Here is an 18159-nt window from a genome sequence, read left to right as displayed (position 1 = left end):
CTGAAGAAAAAGCAGTTCCCTGTTGAGTCCACTTCCAATAGCTGAGCAACACCTGCTGGGCTGGCCTGTATCTCCCACATGCAAGGCACGTGGGCACCGGGAAAAGTCAGGTAGGACAATCTGGTTGGCACATGTTTCCTTTCAAGTTAGAAAATACTTATACCCCAGTTTTAAACTGGACCAAAAAGGAAGTTATTTTTTTCAATTGAAATTATCAGCCTATCCATTGGTTTATTTCAGCAAGGCCTTTGACACGGTTCCCAATAGCCAACTTATAAACAAACAGAGCGCCCTTAGTATAGGCCCTAAAGTGACCTACTGGGTTAGAAATTGGATGCGTTGGAGCAAACCATGGGCCGTGGAGTTCACTATGAGAAAAGATTACCAGTGGCGTGCTGCAGGGATCATTTTTGTAAGCAATATTGTTGAATGGTTATCGAGAAAGGTTTGCGTTTCTGCAACAGAAAGATGTGGAAAGCATGAGGAGGGATCTGGTGAAGCCTGAGGAATGGTCTAGAGTCTGGCAGCTAAGATCTAATGCTAAAAACTGCAGGGTAATTGCGCTGTGGGGGAAATACCAGATGTAGAGGTGTTAATACTGAAGTGATTCCGAATTTGTGATACGAGACTCCTGATTAATGATCAGACGTTCATTGTGGCTGATGAGAAATCGAGGGCCATTGGATAGGAATTTGCAAATCAGAATTTGAAGGAGGAGGGAGGATTAAGATTACTAGGGAGCGATGTGGCCCACGTAGGGTTGAAACAAATAAGCATGGGGTAGCTTGCTTATTACGGCGGTTAGTACCCTAAACCAATTAAGCCTGATACATTACTTTGAATGCATATATAGCGTTGCTCTCTGCTTCTACGGCAGGGGCAAATGTGGAAAAGAGGATTTACATTCAGACAACATCCAACAAGGACTGAACTTCACAATCTGGGTAAACAAATAAACGTGGGGGTAGCTTGATTACGGTGGTTACTACCCTTAACCATTAAGCCTTATGCTCACCTTTGTTGCAACTCCACCATTACTCTCTGCATCAATGACAGGGGGTGGCAGGAAATTTGAATCCAACAGTTACCAACAAGGGCCCTGAACTTGGTGGTTGATGAAACAGATAAGTATGGGAAAATAAGTGTGGGAGCTTGCTGGGCAGACTGGGTGGGCCGTTTGGTCTTTTTCTGCTGTCATTTCTATGTTTCTATAAGTCCACATGTAGAAAGTACACGTGTGTTAAGTCCACTTTGAAAGTTAACGAGTGTATGCGGAACCCAGCATGGCATATACGCCACACTTACGCCTGCTTGGGAGCAAATGTTGATGTGCATGCGTACATTTACACGAATACTTCCGAAAATTGAAGGCATGCACATTATTAGTTTCCCAGCCCCAGCACCGCTCCCAGGATCGCCTCTTTCTAGTACAAAATCACTTATGCACACAGCCACCAGGGCAAGTTTCTAAAAGCCTGTTAAAACCATGTTTTACGTGCACAAATGCTTTTGAAAATCAGGCTCGTTGAATGTAAGAACAGAGGAAAACCCTGCCCAGGACCTCTCCCCCCCACCTCTATCTGTCTCCTTTTCCCTCACTGCCTCTCTTCTTTACGTTCTGTCAGCCTCTTCCCTTTCCCACCCTCACTCCTTCCGAAATCTCTTGATCTATTGATTGCTTAGTGAGAGAAAAAATACATTTGCTAAACTAAAACCTGAGTTTGTGACCCCCAAATCTGCACCATCCCCTCCTCCCTTCATGCCCCTCCCCAAATGGTTACTTAAAAGGCCAAGAACTACTTGTCTAGCTAATACCCAAAGAACTCACACTGAAAGCCATCCTAAAGTTACCCTCTAACGCCTCTCCTGGAGCTCCGCCTCTTCCAGTGATCTGCCACACCCTTGCTTCTTTGCTGGGTTTGAGGCCTAACCTACTTCCACACTACTTTTCAGGTGTAATGGTGATTCACTCCAAGTCAGTTTATGTAACACCTTGGCTGAGCGCTGTAGAACCAACTGCTCCTTCCTTGTTCCCAAGAAGGAGAAAGGGGCCATTGTGCATTTTTATTCAACTGACATGGCAAATATGTGAAGAATAGAAACCTGCAGACACTGACCGCGGAGTGATAATTAAGAAAGAAAGGGAGGAGTAAACCAGTTTCATAATTTGGAACTTATTCTTACTGGCAAGCTGCTTATATTCCCCTTATCTAACACCGCAGGGTACCTGACGGTTTCTGTATATGATAGAAACCTAGAACATGATGGCAGGTAAAGACCGTACGGCCCATCCACATCTCCTGCTGGGCTTTAGAGCCCCTTCCTATCCCTCAGTGCTTGTTCCATGTTTTTTTCAATTCCAATACTGTCTACCTCCAGCACCTCCACAGGGAGGCTGTTCCATTCATCCACTACCTTTTCTGTAAAGAAATATTTCAGGACATTACTCCTGAATCACCTTCTTCCCATGATCCGTTCGAGAACCTCCTTTCCATTGAAAGAGGCTCACCTCCTGTTAATTTATTTCTGGGAGGTATTTACATGTCTCTATCATATCTCCCCTTTCCTCCAGGTTACACCAGGGTTTCGATCCTTACATCTATTCCCGTATGCTTTATTATGAAGACTCAGGACCATTTTAGTAGCTGCATCAACTCTCCTAGATTTGAAGATGCAATCTCCAGTACTCAAATGAGTTCTCACGAAATACTTATGCAGAGACAATATCCCTCTTCTTTCCTGCTGGCTATTCCTTCCCTGGGCACCCAATCATCCTTCTGGCTTCTACCATCACCTTATGTACTGTTTATCTACCGTAGCTTTAAGATTATCAGATGTGATGACCCCTTACCCCGCTCCTGTTGTGTGCACAGAAGAATTTCACACTCATACTGTACAGCTCCCTTGGATTGTTGTTTGATCTCCAGCTTTACCTTCACTTCCTCACAAATGGGACAGCTCACCCCACATCTGGATACAAGACCACCAGTTAATTGTGGTTCCTTACTGTCCTAACACCCAGAGCATCTCACGCCAGGCTTCCTCTCACTCACGTGTAATTGTGAACAATTCCTCCTCCAGGCCATGCCCGCCTCTGCCGCTCAGAGCTCTCTGCAGTACCTGCCCTTTCCTCATTCCTCCAGAACAACCCCGTGGCTCAGCTTCCTCTCCTAAAGCAACATCACTTGGGCAGGGCTGCAAAGGCTCACAGTCACATGCCAGGTGAAAATGCGAGTTTTCTCTTTCCTTGTAGGGGAATGACATGGCTTTCTCCATGCATGAGTGCATCCCCTTCCAGTCTCTCTTCCTTCCTCCAGTCCCCACCGTCAAGTGTTCTTCATTCCCCACCACCGCTCGCTTATGTACATTCAAGTCACCCTTATGGCCCGTTAGTAGAAAAATAAGGAGAAGGGATTACAGGAGTTCCCAGATCTGAGCGTTGGCTGATAGTGTAACCTTCTGGTTATTCCTCAGCTAACCCTTATGTTCAAGGAGACAGTGAACCAGTTTGATAGAGAAGGGGGCGTGAGTCTCATGGTTCGTGTAATGAGCTGGGAACCAGAGATCCAACTTCAGCTCCTGCTTCTGTCACCCCTGTGGCCTTAGGCAAGTCACTCTACCTCTATTGCTTCAGGTATCCTCGGAGACTGAGGGCAGGAATTCATTACACCTGTATGTTAGTCAATGAAAGGCACCTTGACCTGGAGTGCCATGCAGAATCTGAAACAACTAAAAATGATACACTATGCGCTGTCAGGGAACTGTTCACAGGGGCATGGGGTTGAAGCGTCCACTCATATCCTCTTCCCATAAACCACCTGAATCACCAAGAAGCAAGCTCCAGCAAGCCTCCATGATAGGAGCACTGGATTTGTTTTATTTTGTTTTAAAGCAAACAAGAGCTTGATGACTGGGAGAAAAGGCCTTAGTTATGTAACCACGGATATTCCAGAGTCTAAACAAGAAAAGTCAGCTGCATGCTTTGATGGGAAAGGAAGGGTTTGCCGTTGTGGCAGACAGATGTGGTTTGTGTCAAGCAGAAGCCTGGGGGATCCGAGGGAATCAGAGCTCTAGCTGGGAAGGCTCGCTGCCCGAGCTCCGCCAGGAATTGACTCTCACATGCATGAGCAGCACAGAAACACAGCAGGGCTGGACCACATCCGCTGTCCTGGAGCTTCCTCGGCAGTATTGCTAGATGAATGCGTGGGCTTGGGCAAGTCGCTTTATCTCCCTGTGCCTCCCGGATAGCTGGTGGTAATAAATATTAATGCCCTGCGCTTATTCTCTCTGTCAGAAGCTGTCATGTGAATCATGGCTGCTAGACTTTTCAATCCACAGGGCACTAAGAATTGTCAGGTGAATTTTAGAAGCCCGGCACGCGCGTCAATTGGGGAAAGCGTAAATAAGTCAGGCTTAAGCGCACCAGCCCTATTTTAAAAAGCACCCAGATGCGAGTGCAAAACCCGTTTCCAAAAAGGGGCAGGGCATGGGTGTTTCTGGACCAGGCCAAGAGATGTGCGCCCTGGCTTCCGCCACGCAACTTTACTTCTGCTACGGAGGACGTGCAAGTAATACAATAAAATGGCCGAGCCATTTCTGAGGGCTTTAAAGGGTCTGAGGTAATGGGGGGAGTGGAGGGCTTAAGCTGTTGACTGGTGGATGAACTGGTAAACCGGCGAGGGCGCGGGCCTCTTAAAACCCCCCGACTTATGCAGCCGAAGTGGGATTCACATGCCTGTACGTGCATCCACTTAAAATATGTGCGCCCGGCCGGGCTATTTTATAGCCTGCATGCGTACGTCATACAATGACTCCGTATCTCGTCACTCGCGCCGGTGTGAAAGTTACCGTCCAAGAGTCCAGTGGCGCAATCTGCACCGCCCAGCGTGTTTTCTAATCTGGCTTGTTTGCTGGAAGAGGATCCAGGGCTTACAAATGAACTGTAAGCATGCTGATAACGCCGTGGCTAAATCCCATGCCAAAACACACACTAAGCAATGAAATGCTTTTGCAACTGGTTGCTAGTTCAGGTCTTAACAAAATGGTGCAATTGTTAACCTTGCACCAAGAAGTAAAGATGGTGACCTGCCCTGCCCCATACCCTTCTCTTAAGAGTAGCTCAAAGCTTATTTCAGATGCATCTTGGAGGGACTTTTCAACAGATGACAGGAGCCATTAATTTAATGAAGGAAGTGTCTCTCCCTTGAAATCTTATTAAAGAAAAACAAAATATCTGGGCGGAACAGAAAAAGGCATTACCTGCAGCTTGCATGACCCTTAATGGGGCCACCATGCTGGTTTCCTTAAACTGAATCAAAACGCCACATAAAGGCAATTTCACTGCAGCCCATGAGGCAAAGCTGCTAACATTTAAAAAAAATCCCAACATGGCCCGTGTCATCCTTCCAAAGGCTTTGAAAGCTTTCCTGGAGGTTCTTTCGTAGATCGCAGGCTTATCTCATGTTTCTGTAAGGTCCTGAAATGCCGGGGGCCCCTGCAAGACACACAACACATGGGAGGAAGTTGATGGCGAGTCCAACAAAATACAAAAGAACTGCATGTCATGCGTTTTAGAGAGGAATTTATTTATCTCACATTCAGATGCATTAAATACAGGAAAAGATCACTTTTTAATCCAAAACTGGGGGGAGACCTGGCAGATCACCATTTGTGTCAACCTCTCCATGCCTTTCTAGACAAACTGGTCCTTCTCCACCCAGACTAGAAGCCATCATCGCATTGCTCGAGCCCAACATGCTAGTGGATTTCCGGGCTGTAAGAACAGGTACAGCTGATTCCCAGATATTTGTCTGATGCCTCACCCTTGTCAATCAGAGTTCAAAAGAAAGCAACTTTATGAGATTCTGCGATCAGCAGCAGGCCTCGGAGGATGCCCGGAAGCTTCTTTCTCAATTCTCGATTCCGTATTGCTTCCGGCGCTGGTGTCCGTGGCTGGGGTAAGAATGCATCTCAGGCCTGTCAGGGACCTCTTGGAACCATTCCCAGGCCACGAGCACTTTGCTGAAGGGAAGGAACGTCCCATGTCCAGGCTCGCTGCATGATCAGAGAAGCAAACATTGGCCTGGTGAAATTGTTGGTGCAAAGTAAAAAATCACTGTCTCATCACCTAACCTTAGGAGGGCCATAGGCTCAACAAAGCTCCAATCTTCACCGACTAGATCTACCTTACCGAACCTGAAAGCTCTCTGATAATTTTCAATTAGAATACGAATTATTCAGAAAATTGTTTTTAAAATGTATGTTTGTTTAGTATCTTTAGAAATATCCTCTATCTTCTCCCTAAGCACCATGCAAGAATGACTGTACGCTGTTCTACCTGCATAATCTTGATCTTATGAGTGGTAAAAGTGAAAAATTCCTCTCCTCCAATCACCCTAGCTGCCTGCTTTGTGTTATGGTTTTGTTCTGTATTTTTTCCCTGATGGCTGCAATCAAAAGAATATGAAGTTTATTCCCTGAAAAGTTCCATCTCCTCCACTTACTTCCCACATGAGCTCAAACGCCTCACGGCATCTCGCAAGGCAGATCAATAACTGCTCTCTGGTTTCCATCCTAGACGTGACTTAACACCAGGGATCCTTTCGATCCCTGGTGTTAAGTCTTCTTCTGCCTACGCTGGGCCCGTGCCATTCACAGTGAAATGGCCAATGTTCTTGCAAACAAGTCAAACACACAAACCGCATTTAATGTATATCGTGAACATTTTAAGTGGACGACTGAAGGCACCCACCAGTGGAAGTAGCGCTGCCCTGCGTGCACCCCATCATGCTGTCCATACTCCGGAGTATCCACGTCCACTCCCACGCAGAGCTCAGCCTTCCTGGGTAAATGCCCCAGGTAACGAACAGCTCCAAGGCCAACTCTGCCAGAGGGCAAGAGAACCTTTACCCTGTCCCCGACCTGGAGATCACGGGGCGAGCGTGGCACAAACACTCGGGAGGAAGTGCGATGTCTCTGTCCATGCAGGCTACAAGGAGAACCTTCTTTATGCATTGTCTCTCATTAATAAACTTTATTTTTAAATCAATCTAATGAACTTAAATACCTTGTATCAGAAAATAAAGAAAATATCCCAGAAAAAAAAATCTACATTCAATAACTTTATCAACTGTACAGCAATTACATCCCGCCACCTTTTTTAATTGTGATGTAAAACGTACTGGATCCTGACTTTTCCACTCTGAATGTCCCCGCTGCATGCCAATGCGCAGTGTGCAGGTGGGATTACCCCGCGATGGAGCCTTTCCGGAAAAAGAGTGCCACGTGGCATTGGCTCGTTGGGATTTAGAACACAGAAGTCTGGGAGAAGACTCCGCTGTGCTCTGAATCGCAATCAGGTGAGTGATTTTATTCTGACTTGAGGCGCAGGCCATGCGATCCCGACAGCTTTTCTGTGTAAGAGCGAGATCAGCCCAGCCCAAATCATTCAAGCCACAGCCACCACGACCCGGGGCTTCAGGGCTACTGCTGCCAGAGGATGTGCCCATGGCTAGCACTGAAGATTAGGTTTAAGAAAGGTTTGAAGGGGTTTCTGGAGGACAGGGTCAGTATCAATTAGTAGCCGTAGAAGACTTAAGGATTGCCAGCTCTTACTTCAGGGGATCACCCCCCCTTTCAGATCTGCTGGGCACTTGCAAGGGACCTGGCCTGACCACCATCAGACAGGATGCTAGGCTCGATGGACCTTTGCTCTGATTCAGTATGGCACTTCTTGTGTGCTTATCAGTCAATTATATTCAAAATGATGTAAATGAAAGCTCCGTGCTTTGTGTCCTGTGCAATATTTCAGACGTACACAGGAAGCAGTAATGCCCTTTATCAATCAAAATGTCCCCTGTTAATTCACTACTTTGCATGTGCCATATGATGCTTCCCTGTTAACTCCTCTGAATCCTTGGCAGCAGCCGACCATGCTCAGATCCATGCCATAAATTACCCCCATATGCAACACAACCCAACCAGCTTTGGCAGGGTGCAGAAGGCCATAAGGTGACGTCACCGTAGCCAACAGAAGTCAATCAGTGCCCCCTTTGCATGGACGTGTGCCCCCAGTGACACGGAGGAACGGTGAGGGCGAGCCACCGAACGAAATTTCAAAAGTAATGACAATGAAATGGGACAGGTTAATGATGTACTTGTGTGCACCTCTGATATATTGCCAGGGTGCAGAAGGCAGAGCCTTCCCATTTCGGGATGCCTCCATCCGCACACACACATGCTCTCTGGAAGCGTGCTCTTAGCACGCCACCTGCTGGAGGCACTCAGTTACTGCGGAGCCATAAGGATGAACATAAGAAGTTGCCATACTGGGTCAGATCAAGGATCCATCAAGCCCAGCATCCTGTTTCCAACAATAGCTAATCCAGGCTACAAGTACCCAAATACTAAGTAGATCCCTTGCTACTGATGCCAGTAATTGCAGTGGCTACTTCCTAAATCCTAAATGCACCTGAAGAGCGCCCCTGGCATTACGAATACTTCTGTGAGAGTTTGGATAAGCATTCGTCTTGCCCCAAAAACCTTCACCAGAGGAGAAACCTCGTGCGCGAATGCTCAACATCTGGCGAAAGGGAAAAGCCATTAGCAAAGCATCTGGGAGCCACAGAGAAAACTGAGAATTATGGTGAATTCTTGTGGAAATAAAATACAAAACTACAAGATATGTCCAGGGCTTCGGAGAGAATGAAGAGGAAAAGGATGCAAGTGCGCAAGAAAATAATTCCCACAGGATAAACGCGCCAGCTCTCGTGCACCTCTGGCCAAAACGAGGGACGGTATTAAGTCTTGGTCCAATATTCTCCTCCAATCCCCGCGGAGCTGCACAGTAAGCACCGCAGGCTGTTCGGGCAGTAATGTCTGCTGGCTGGGGCAGTTCATCTTCCTCCACACCACAGACGGATGAGCTGAAGCAAAGCCGAGATGTTTAAATCCCCACCCACGGCAGCAGCGTCATGACTAGTTTACGGTTTTAGAAAATGACTTCAAAGCAGTTATTAATAAAGTGTTGCTTGTCGTTCCCACCCCCCCACTCCCTTTGGCTGCTTTGCTCTGGTGAGCGTCGGCTGCAGATTTCTACTTCTTGTCTAATCTTGTCCACAGGAAAAAACGTTTGCTGTATTCTGGGGGGTGTCGGGCCGGCAGCAGCACTAAGACGAGGCGCTGCCAGAGCACCAGTCCCACCCCTGCCTTCCACAAACCCAGGCAAGGGGGCGGCTTCACCTCACTGAAACTTGTGCAGGGGAACAGGGAAGCCAAATGGAAAACGTCGGTGCGGAGCGTGCACCTGATTTCCCACCATCAGTACCAAAGAGAAGAGATCCCGTGCTGGAACAATCCTTCCTCCCCCCCACCCGGGATTTCTCCCCCACCCCCTGCGTTCAAGCCATAAACATCAGCACTTTTTCTTTCCCTTCGCCTCGCACCACGGCGACTGCATGGGCTGCAGAGTGCGGTCGCATGGAAAGGGTGAGCCAGTCCTGCTTTCCCAAAGCATTCCAGGGATTTCTCAAGATGAAAACCGGAAACAGGAGTTAAAAAAACCCTGAACTGACTCATCTGCTCTTTATGATCTGGCATCGGATGGACGGGCAGACATCTTCATTCAGTGCGGTTCTCATCCCAGTCCTCAGAAGCAGTCCGGTTTCCAGGCTCTCCGAAAATGAATACGCACGAGCTATATTTGCATACATCGGCCTGGTTTGCAGATCCAGTATAGGGGAACATATCATTAGGAGGGTTAGGAACAGCAAATCAGCCGGCTGCTCCCGAGGACTGGCTTGAGAAGCACCTCCCTGCCTGCACACCTTGCACGGCTGTTTCTAGGTCTTCAGTTTTAATACCAGATATACATGAAATAATCCATACGAAGTTAAAGGAAGGGCAAACCTGCTTTGAAGTGACTGCACAGAGCCTGGCCTGGAGAAACAGCTCCCTAGCGAGGAGGGCGCTGAAGGCTGCCCACCTGCACCGCAACACTGGCCGCTGGGGAACGGTGTTAACTCCTGATGACTCTGCTCGCCTGGACAGAGAAGAAGAGCAGAATCTAGATTGGATCAGTACCAGGCCCAGGCTCCCAGCAGCCCCAGGTGGAACACTTAATAATGAGACAGATAAAACAATTACCAGTTTTATACATTTTAACCCTTTATAACTGCTATACTATTATTTGCCAGGGTACTGCCCTGTGCTGTGTAGAGCATCGTCCAGCGGCTGCAGTCATGCAGAGCACAGGAGACCCACACAGTAGTGCGCTGCCAGTGCGGCCCAACCCCCTTCACGGTGGTCACCGCTGCTTTAAATCAAGGCGGCCCTCATCATGCTGGGTTCTTAAAGGGGCTGCGCAGGTGGTAATCCCACTTATTCCCACAGCCCCTGTGTAACCCTCCTTCCTGCACTCATGAAGGTTTTCTCGGGGGCCCGCCCAGCTGCCGTTGTCCCGGCTCTGATCCCAGCCTGCCTCTCTGCTGGGGCCACCAATGCAGCCTTGCCTCCAGGCAAGGTTAATCAGGACCCCACCATCAGCTGCAGTGGCACCTTGGTGATACCACAGTCAGGCTGATGTGGCCACCAGTGCACAATCCTCGCTGCTGCATCACCCAGCTCCTTCCCTACTCATGCCGCTGCTAACCAAGAGCCTCACACATAAGTCCCAAAAAAATATATAATTTTGTCTCACGAGTTGAAATAATAATGATTTTTTTTTTTTTTTCATTTTAGGGTCTCCTTTCTGTCTGGGTCCTGGGTGGCCAGCTGGTTCATCCATGCCCTTGACCAGTGCAAGACGGATTGAAAACATGTCCAGGCAGCAGAACTGTCATGGGCTTTTTGTTTTGTTTTTAAAGGTATCAACCATGCATTTCCTGCAAAAATCTCCACTATTGCAACACACAGGAAGGACTTTACTAACCAGGTCTTATGTGAAGCTGACAAGCAGCATCTTTAAAGGGCGTCCCGTCTCCGTCAGCAATGTCAGCAGCAGGGTTACATGCATCTACCATATCACTCGGCACCACCTCATCCGGAGAGCACTGTAACCGGAAACGGCAGAATGGATGAGTTAATATGAACTACTCCTGTGACACTATGACCTGATATTTCAATGGTAAGGGCCACGGGCACAAGTGAAACGGTTGTATCACCTGCTCTCTTAGCTGCTGGAACAGTTCTTGGCACCTTTCACGCCATGTTACTTTCTCTCTCTGCACCTCTGCCGTCAGCCACTGCACTTCCCTTTCCACCTTATTGAGTCTCTGCAGCAAGAAACTGCTTAACTCCTGCAGCTTGTGTATCTGCTCCTGAAGACGCGTCTGGCCTAAAGAAAGGGAAAAGTGGCCTCAGTCTTCAAATACTGTTTGAACCCCTCCCTATGGCTGGCTGAGTCCCCGTGCATCGATCCAAATTCCATCCCCTTCCGCCTTCTTTCACAATCCAAGTGAAAACTTAAGGCGATCTCTTAGTTCCCTGAGCCAGCACAAAATAGGTGCAGGGATCTAGTTATTCCCAAAAATCTCAAAGTGGTGAAAGGTCACCTGCTCCTGATATCTATAAGGCTGGACGGGTGGGTGTTGGGTGATCCCCTCCCATTGGATATCACTAATTTTATGCCAAAACAGGGGCTCCTCAGGTGGGACGGAAGCTGCTGACTCCACTGTAGTCAGTGCGGCCTCCTCTGTATATCGGACCCATTTCATGCTCACCATCTGGATGATGATCCTTCGCCATCTCTTCACTGGAGCCTGCAAAACCTGAGTTCATCTGAAAAAGCACAACAAAATGAAAAGCTGTACCTATGATAAGAAATTCTGCTTGTAAACACATTCTAGCAGCAGAGACCACCATAAAATCAATCATTCTCTGATTAGTTTCCTTGATTACAAAATAAAATCTCCAAGCCATGGAAAAATGAATAGCACAATGAAGGAGGGATATCTTTTACACAGGCCGATACAGTAAAAATCGCGGGAGAGTGGGCGAGCGCCCGCTCTCCTGTGCGCGCAATTCAGAAAAAAAATTATTCAAATTAGGGCCCGCGGTAAAAAGAGGCGCTAGGGACACTAGCGCGTCCCTAGCGCCTCTTTTTGGACAGGAGCGGCGGCTGTCAGCAGGTTTGACAGCCGACGCTCAATTTTGCCGGCGTTGGTTCTCAAACCCGCTGACAGCCATGGGTTCGGAAACCAGACACCGGCAAAACTGAGCGTCTGGTTTTGAACCCGCGAGCCGTGGGCCTATTTTAAATGTATTTTTTTTATTTTTGATTATTTTTAACTTTTGGGACCTCCGACTTAATATCGCCATGATATTAAGTTGGAGGGTGCACAGAAAAGCGCACTATTACCCCTTACTGAATAAGGGGTAAAGCTAGCGCGTCAAAAACGCGCGTCCAAACGTGGGTTAACAGTGCGCCTGACAGTTAGGGGTTCCGTATTGCAGCGAGATCGGGTGTGTATATTGTTTAAGATACAGGCCGCACAATTCCATCCTTACGGCATTCCTAAGTGCCTAATTGCCATCCTAAAATCTTAAGAACAGGGTGGAGATCTGTTGAGAGCACCTGGTGGGTGTGCATACGTCCAGCTGCTCTGCTCAAATTCTCAAAATTGCTTTGAAATTTAGTTTGGAAGAAAGGGAGGGCTTCAGAGGGCCAAGATGCCAGACAGGAAAAGGCCCATGAAAGCCCAAGCTATACCTCATGCAGAATCATCCAAAGGATCTTGTACCAAAACAGTGAGTGTATTCTATGAGGTGAGGAGGAGGAGGAGGATAGATATGCGAAGCACGTGAGACATACTGCTTGCTGAGTATTCATCTGGAGTCAGGGATACTCTGTGACCTGCCCTACCCTTTATTAAGAATTTTTAAACCTGCAGCTTCCGAGATCAAATGTGACATCACTTCCCCGCCACAAAGAATCCTCCGTGCTTGTCCCCATGGAACAGAAGAAAGCCTGGGACACGCACGGAGGATCTTTTAGTGCCGGGAAGAAGGGTAAAGCCTGGGCAGGCGAGATGAGCCTCAGCGTCATGGTACATTCGGTCTTTTTGTTTTCAGGACTGGTACATGGGTCTGATCTCAGCACTGTAGTCAGGCATACTAAGGTTTGAGAAAAATTTCAGTTCCTTCTCCAAGCCCTGGGCCACTGTTGAAACTATCACCCACAGTCTACTGGGCACTGGCTCGAGACCTCCCACTCATTTCGCATGGTAACATAATAACTTAAGTAAATGTCAGCAGAGACCAAAAGACCCATCCAGTCTGCCTAGCAGCAGTTTTATGTGCATTTATTCAAAGTAGATCATATTCCCACATGGAGCCAACCCCCAATCTCACTGTGTCCCCTTAAATAATACAAGGGGGGCATTCGTATTGTGTCAGGTTCAGTGAGCTGATTCTATGCAAGCAAAGTGACAAAACATTAAGGAATATTACTGGCAAATTGCATATATAATAAACCATATTACAGAAAAATGACATGAATGTCTTCTTAATAACGATCCAAGGATTATGACATCGGTTGGCGACTGGTCATGATGAGCTTGTGACTGCTGTACTGGATGGTGGAGGAGAACTATTTCAGGAGTGAAAGCGGTGCAGGAATCAGTAGCGCATTCCTCTGCAACTCCAGGAATTTAACCCTCTCCCTCACAGCTGCAACCATCGGGCATCTTCCAGCAGCGCGACTGTCTGCGTGCTCATTCCACCATAGCACACGAGCTCTTGTGTGGAAGACTCCAATCAACGTAGCGTGCCCAGCACTGATGTGAGCAGTGATGGCTGTTCTGCAGGCTTAACCCCTAAGGACAGGACAACCTGCTTTCATTTGAAACGTGACCAGTTCATAAATCCCTTCTTTTTCAGGCTTCCCCAACTGGCACCATGGAACTAGGTAAGCGGTTTAATTTCCCCGTTTATCTAACATGGGCAGAATCTTGGAGATAAATTTTCCCCGCCATTTCTGATCCTGGGCTAATTTTTTCTGGACTTCTGTTCGATGTCCAAAATTGACATATTTCCAGATATGAAGGACCTCGTTCATTGCACCGAGCTCCATGGTCCAGAAGCCAGTTAACTCAGAATGAGCTATGCGAAGATGCATATGTTCATTACATAACTTCAGGAACTCTTGCATCTTCTTTGGTCCGCAACTCAAAGAATTTGCTATCTTCCTGACGTGGTCCCGTGGCAAACAAACATACCTGGGCTCGCGCTGCAGCCACCGCCGCACGCACGGCGTACTGATAGAGGCATAAGGATGGTGGCATCAGGTCAACTGTCAACTGAGCAGGCCCTGAATCCCTGCCCAATGAATTATCCAAGCTCCTATGTCCAGAAAAAATTAGCCCAGGATCAGAAATGATGGGGAAAATTTATCTCCAAGATTCTGCCCATGTTAGATAAACAGGGAAATTAAACCGCTTACCTAGTTCCAGCAATAAAGTTCTAATCCTAAATAAGAAAACTGTTCTGCAAACAGTCACACACAAAAAATAAAGTCAGCCTTTATACTTCCGAGGTGTGTAAAGGGCAATTTCGTCTGAATATTCCCCTTGAGGTGGCCTGTCCTGCAAGAGGAGGAATCAATGCCACAGGCCCATGCGTGCAAACTGGAGGTGCTTCTGAATCAATCCTTCCTGGCTCTTCTTAGTCTCCATTAGCAATGCCGTCTGGCACTTTAGCATCTGTAGTATTTGAGATAAGTTTAGCTGCCCCGCCATAGACAGAAAGCACTGAAACTTCCTACCCAAATGAGCCTGCAAAAGGCGAGGATTGTGCTGTAAAGCCTCGTGATTAGGGATCGGAGCTGGCTGAAGACCACCCCGGCACTTCCACAAACTTCCATCCTAAGGGGGAATAAAAGAGGGCAAACGCCGTTTAATGGAGACACTTCTCAAAGAATGCGTACAAAGTTACAAAAAACAAATCCCAATAATCTGATCCCCCCCCCCCCCTGCAGTTTCCTTTCGCGGATAATGGTGCTTTCCCCGTGCCCTCTACACCGCTGCGCGCGCGCAGCGCCCACGTCTGGCCAGCGAGCACCATCGCTCGCCCTCGCGCGCGCTTTCAGGACCGAAACAATAAATCCGTCTGCACGCATGGAAAAGCGGGAAATCTCCCCCCCCCCAGGCCTCTGTCTTCACAGTCACAATGTAATAAAGGGACCGTGGGAAGGATCGCTCGCCCTTACCGAGGATTTGTGCTTGCATTTCTACATTTCCCGGCCCTGAGCGAGCGGGAATAGCAGAGCTGGAATTACTTCGGCCGCTTCCCAAAGCTTTGTTTACCAGCCGCTCGCCGTTGCTAGGTCCGGCTCTGGGGACGACTGCATTTGTGCTGGGCTGAAATAACTCTGAGAGGATCCTACAGGGAGGGGGGCAGGGGACTTCCCGGGGTCTCTTGCAAATCATCAGATTAAAACAAGATGAGAAGAGAGAACTTTCAGCCAGGCCCACCGGCCCGGATAAAGAGCTTAACATGAGCCAGGCTCTTGTGATGCAACTCTGCTTTCTTCAGAGAGGGCATTAATCTCAGACTTGAATAAGTGTTGCATGTATTCTGAGGGTGCTGGACGCCCATTTTCCATGTGGATGGCTGGGCAGAGATGATGAGTGCTCAGGATCGGTGTGTTTAATCTTGGAAATCATATTCACGGCTCTTGAAAGCTCCCAAGGCAAGAGAAAAGCTGCCTGGCAGGTTATCACTTTGCCCCCACTAATCAAGACGTCCCCAACACCTTCCACTCTAATATATAGCTGGGACCTTCATTTTCAGATTTTACTTTTCCTGAGAATTTAAAAAATCAGTAGAAATGTGACTGATATATTTAAAAATATAAATATTTATTATTCACCTATCAACAATTCTAGGCAGGTTACAAAAAACAATCATAAATTTTAAAAGCTATAACAAAAATCAGTGGAAAAACCATTTCACACTGCCTTTTTTTTTTTTTTCATTATAACACTGAAATTCTCAGGAAAATAAAATAAAAACAAAGGTCCCTATATTTAGCCCAAAAGAATGTCTGGGTGAGGGTCAATGCAAGGAACAGTGGTGGTCTCGGAGAAATACATCCCCATTTGATCCTTCCCAACAATCGCTGTCATGAACGCCCTGAGACAGAGCAATCATCAGGTGCCGAGACTCCTGACCTTCTGCATCCCATTCGCACCTGTCCAAGGTGCAAGCAACCTAAAAACGGATGCGCAGGCCTCCCCTGACTGATACCTTCTTTCAGATGCACGACCGTCGGGCAACTTTCCTGACTCACAGGTTCTGGGATGTAATATTCCTCTAATATATGTGCTCTTTTCTTCTCAATATGCAATTTATATTGATGCCCGTGTTGCCTTTATTACAGTTTTGTTTTTCCTTGGTTTGTTCCTTACATACTGTTTGCAATAAAGTCTGAACTTAATAAAAAAGAAATGCACTACTGTATCACTTCCCTCTGCAGATCCACCACCCCGTGGATTCTGCTGTACCTATCATCGATTGCCTGTCGTTGTGATCTGAATATTGTACCTTTACTGGCAAGCCTGGCCCATGTATGCAATGAAAAGGAAGGTGATTTCACCTTCATAAGCCAAGAACCTTTAACGTCCATTCCAAACCATCCCCTCGCCAATGTGTCAGTAAATAATTCATGCTCACTGATTAAATAAAGGGCGTTCTCCTGCCACAAAGCCTTCCCTTTGATTATAGCCCAGCCAACTCGGCAATCAAATCAGGGGGGGCCTTTGGCTTGACACTGCAGAGCCCTGCCACTAAACCACTCTCACTATTACAATGTGCCAGCCCTGAAGAGCTTACAACCTGAACTTTCAAGTGACTTGTTCAAAACCAGATAGAGCGTTGAACAGCCTAGAGCCTCTGGCTTCACAATTCTGTGCAGGGTGTAAGATGAGATCACTTATGGTTTTTACACAGAATCCAGAATCCACCGCAAAGGGCTCTAAGCCCAATGTCATTATAAGCGCGGATAAAAAATGGACCTTACATTCAACACAAGCATTACTCATGGATCCGATGTTTTCTGAATTACGAACAATTATTAAAGGGTCATTTTTTAAACGTGTTTCTGGCAGTTTATTAGTTGTTATTTCATTTCCTCTTAAGGTTACAGGGAAAAGGAAACAGGACTGCTAAGCACCTGCCAGGCCTGTACGAGGTTTACGGAGGGAGTTTCCCAGGTGCAACAAATTACGTTATCAAATAAATTGGCTTTGCAATAGCTTACAGGGGCGAGTTCCAACCTACAAAGTCTGGCGTAATCGCACGGATTCTGCAAAAATGATCATCACATAAATCCACCCACAAACTAAGACCATCCCCTTCTCGAGTCTACAGGTTATTTCATCCTAGAGCACATGCAGGCTTTTATAGGTTTAGTTCAACTTTTGCTTTTTCAGAAGTTAAGCTCTTAACCTAGTTTCCTTGTTCTCAGAGAATGCAATACCATTTCATACAGATGTGCTCGCTCACACAGCTGTTAGGAAAATGGAAACCCCAAGGTCTTATGTAAATCAAGGCAATATATTCTGAGATCTTTACCAAAATATTCTTTGCAGGTTATGATACCTGAAGAAGGGATCCCAGTGTGCTGGAAATCTCATGAAGGTGCTTGGGACAATGGGTTGGCTTTTGGTAGCTGTGTGAATTATTAGACAGATGGGGACCTAGTTGAGGTGTTAGAGTAGCGTTGGTCTTGTAAACATCACAGATGAAGATGATGAGGCCTGGCATGACCTACCAGTTACCAATGAATTCTGGGCACGAGCGGGACAGATTATGGATGGCAGTGGTAGGAAAGGGTTGAACGTTCAGTTAAACGACACCGGGGGCAGGGAGCTCGTGTTGGATTAAGTACGAGAATTTATCTGCTTATCTTCTCAAAGAGGAAGAATGCCAGTTGGGCACCCTGGCTGGGCCAATTTAGTCTTTTCCTGCAGTTATCATTGGAGAATTCTTAAGATGGTCATAGAATAGGTATCACACCCTGCAAAGGATCCAGCTTTCTCCTAGATCCCAATACGGCTCCTACGTTCCTCTAGAAACAAGACAGAAATAATAAACAGTAGGATCTCTGCACTCTAGCAATAAATAGCCACCCCCCAACTCAGAAGCCCCCTACTCAATTCTTAG

At 47.2% G+C, this 18159-nt stretch overlaps 1 protein-coding gene across 3 annotated transcripts; it reads right to left on the bottom strand.

Moving 5' to 3' along the window:
• Positions 1 to 5243: 5243 nt before the first annotated feature.
• On the bottom strand, positions 5244 to 15375 carry LOC115073357 (CAP-Gly domain-containing linker protein 4-like). Of its 3 annotated transcripts, XR_003851995.1 has the most exons (9): positions 15203 to 15375; positions 14759 to 14858; positions 11718 to 11775; positions 11160 to 11332; positions 10928 to 11048; positions 9907 to 10039; positions 6752 to 6988; positions 5823 to 6054; positions 5244 to 5494 (listed from the first exon to the last, which is right to left on the bottom strand). XR_003851995.1 is itself a non-coding variant. In XM_029571713.1 (8 exons), exons 2-8 carry the CDS (start codon positions 14855 to 14857, stop codon positions 5910 to 5912), a joined length of 966 nt encoding a protein of 321 aa, XP_029427573.1. In that variant the 5' UTR covers position 14858; positions 15203 to 15375; the 3' UTR covers positions 5582 to 5909. The 3 variants fall into 3 exon arrangements, 2 of the variants coding, with proteins under 2 accessions (XP_029427574.1, XP_029427573.1); XM_029571713.1 differs by lacking the exon at positions 5244 to 5494 and having other exon boundaries at positions 5582 to 6054; XM_029571714.1 differs by lacking the exons at positions 5823 to 6054; positions 6752 to 6988.
• Positions 15376 to 18159: the final 2784 nt, after the last annotated feature.

The sequence above is a fragment of the Rhinatrema bivittatum genome, chromosome 11, assembly GCF_901001135.1.
Source record: "Rhinatrema bivittatum chromosome 11, aRhiBiv1.1, whole genome shotgun sequence".
In the NCBI taxonomy this organism is placed as follows: Eukaryota; Metazoa; Chordata; class Amphibia; order Gymnophiona; family Rhinatrematidae; genus Rhinatrema; species Rhinatrema bivittatum.
Note: the sequence above shows the minus strand (reverse complement) of the source record. Positions and strands in the feature narration are given on the sequence as shown.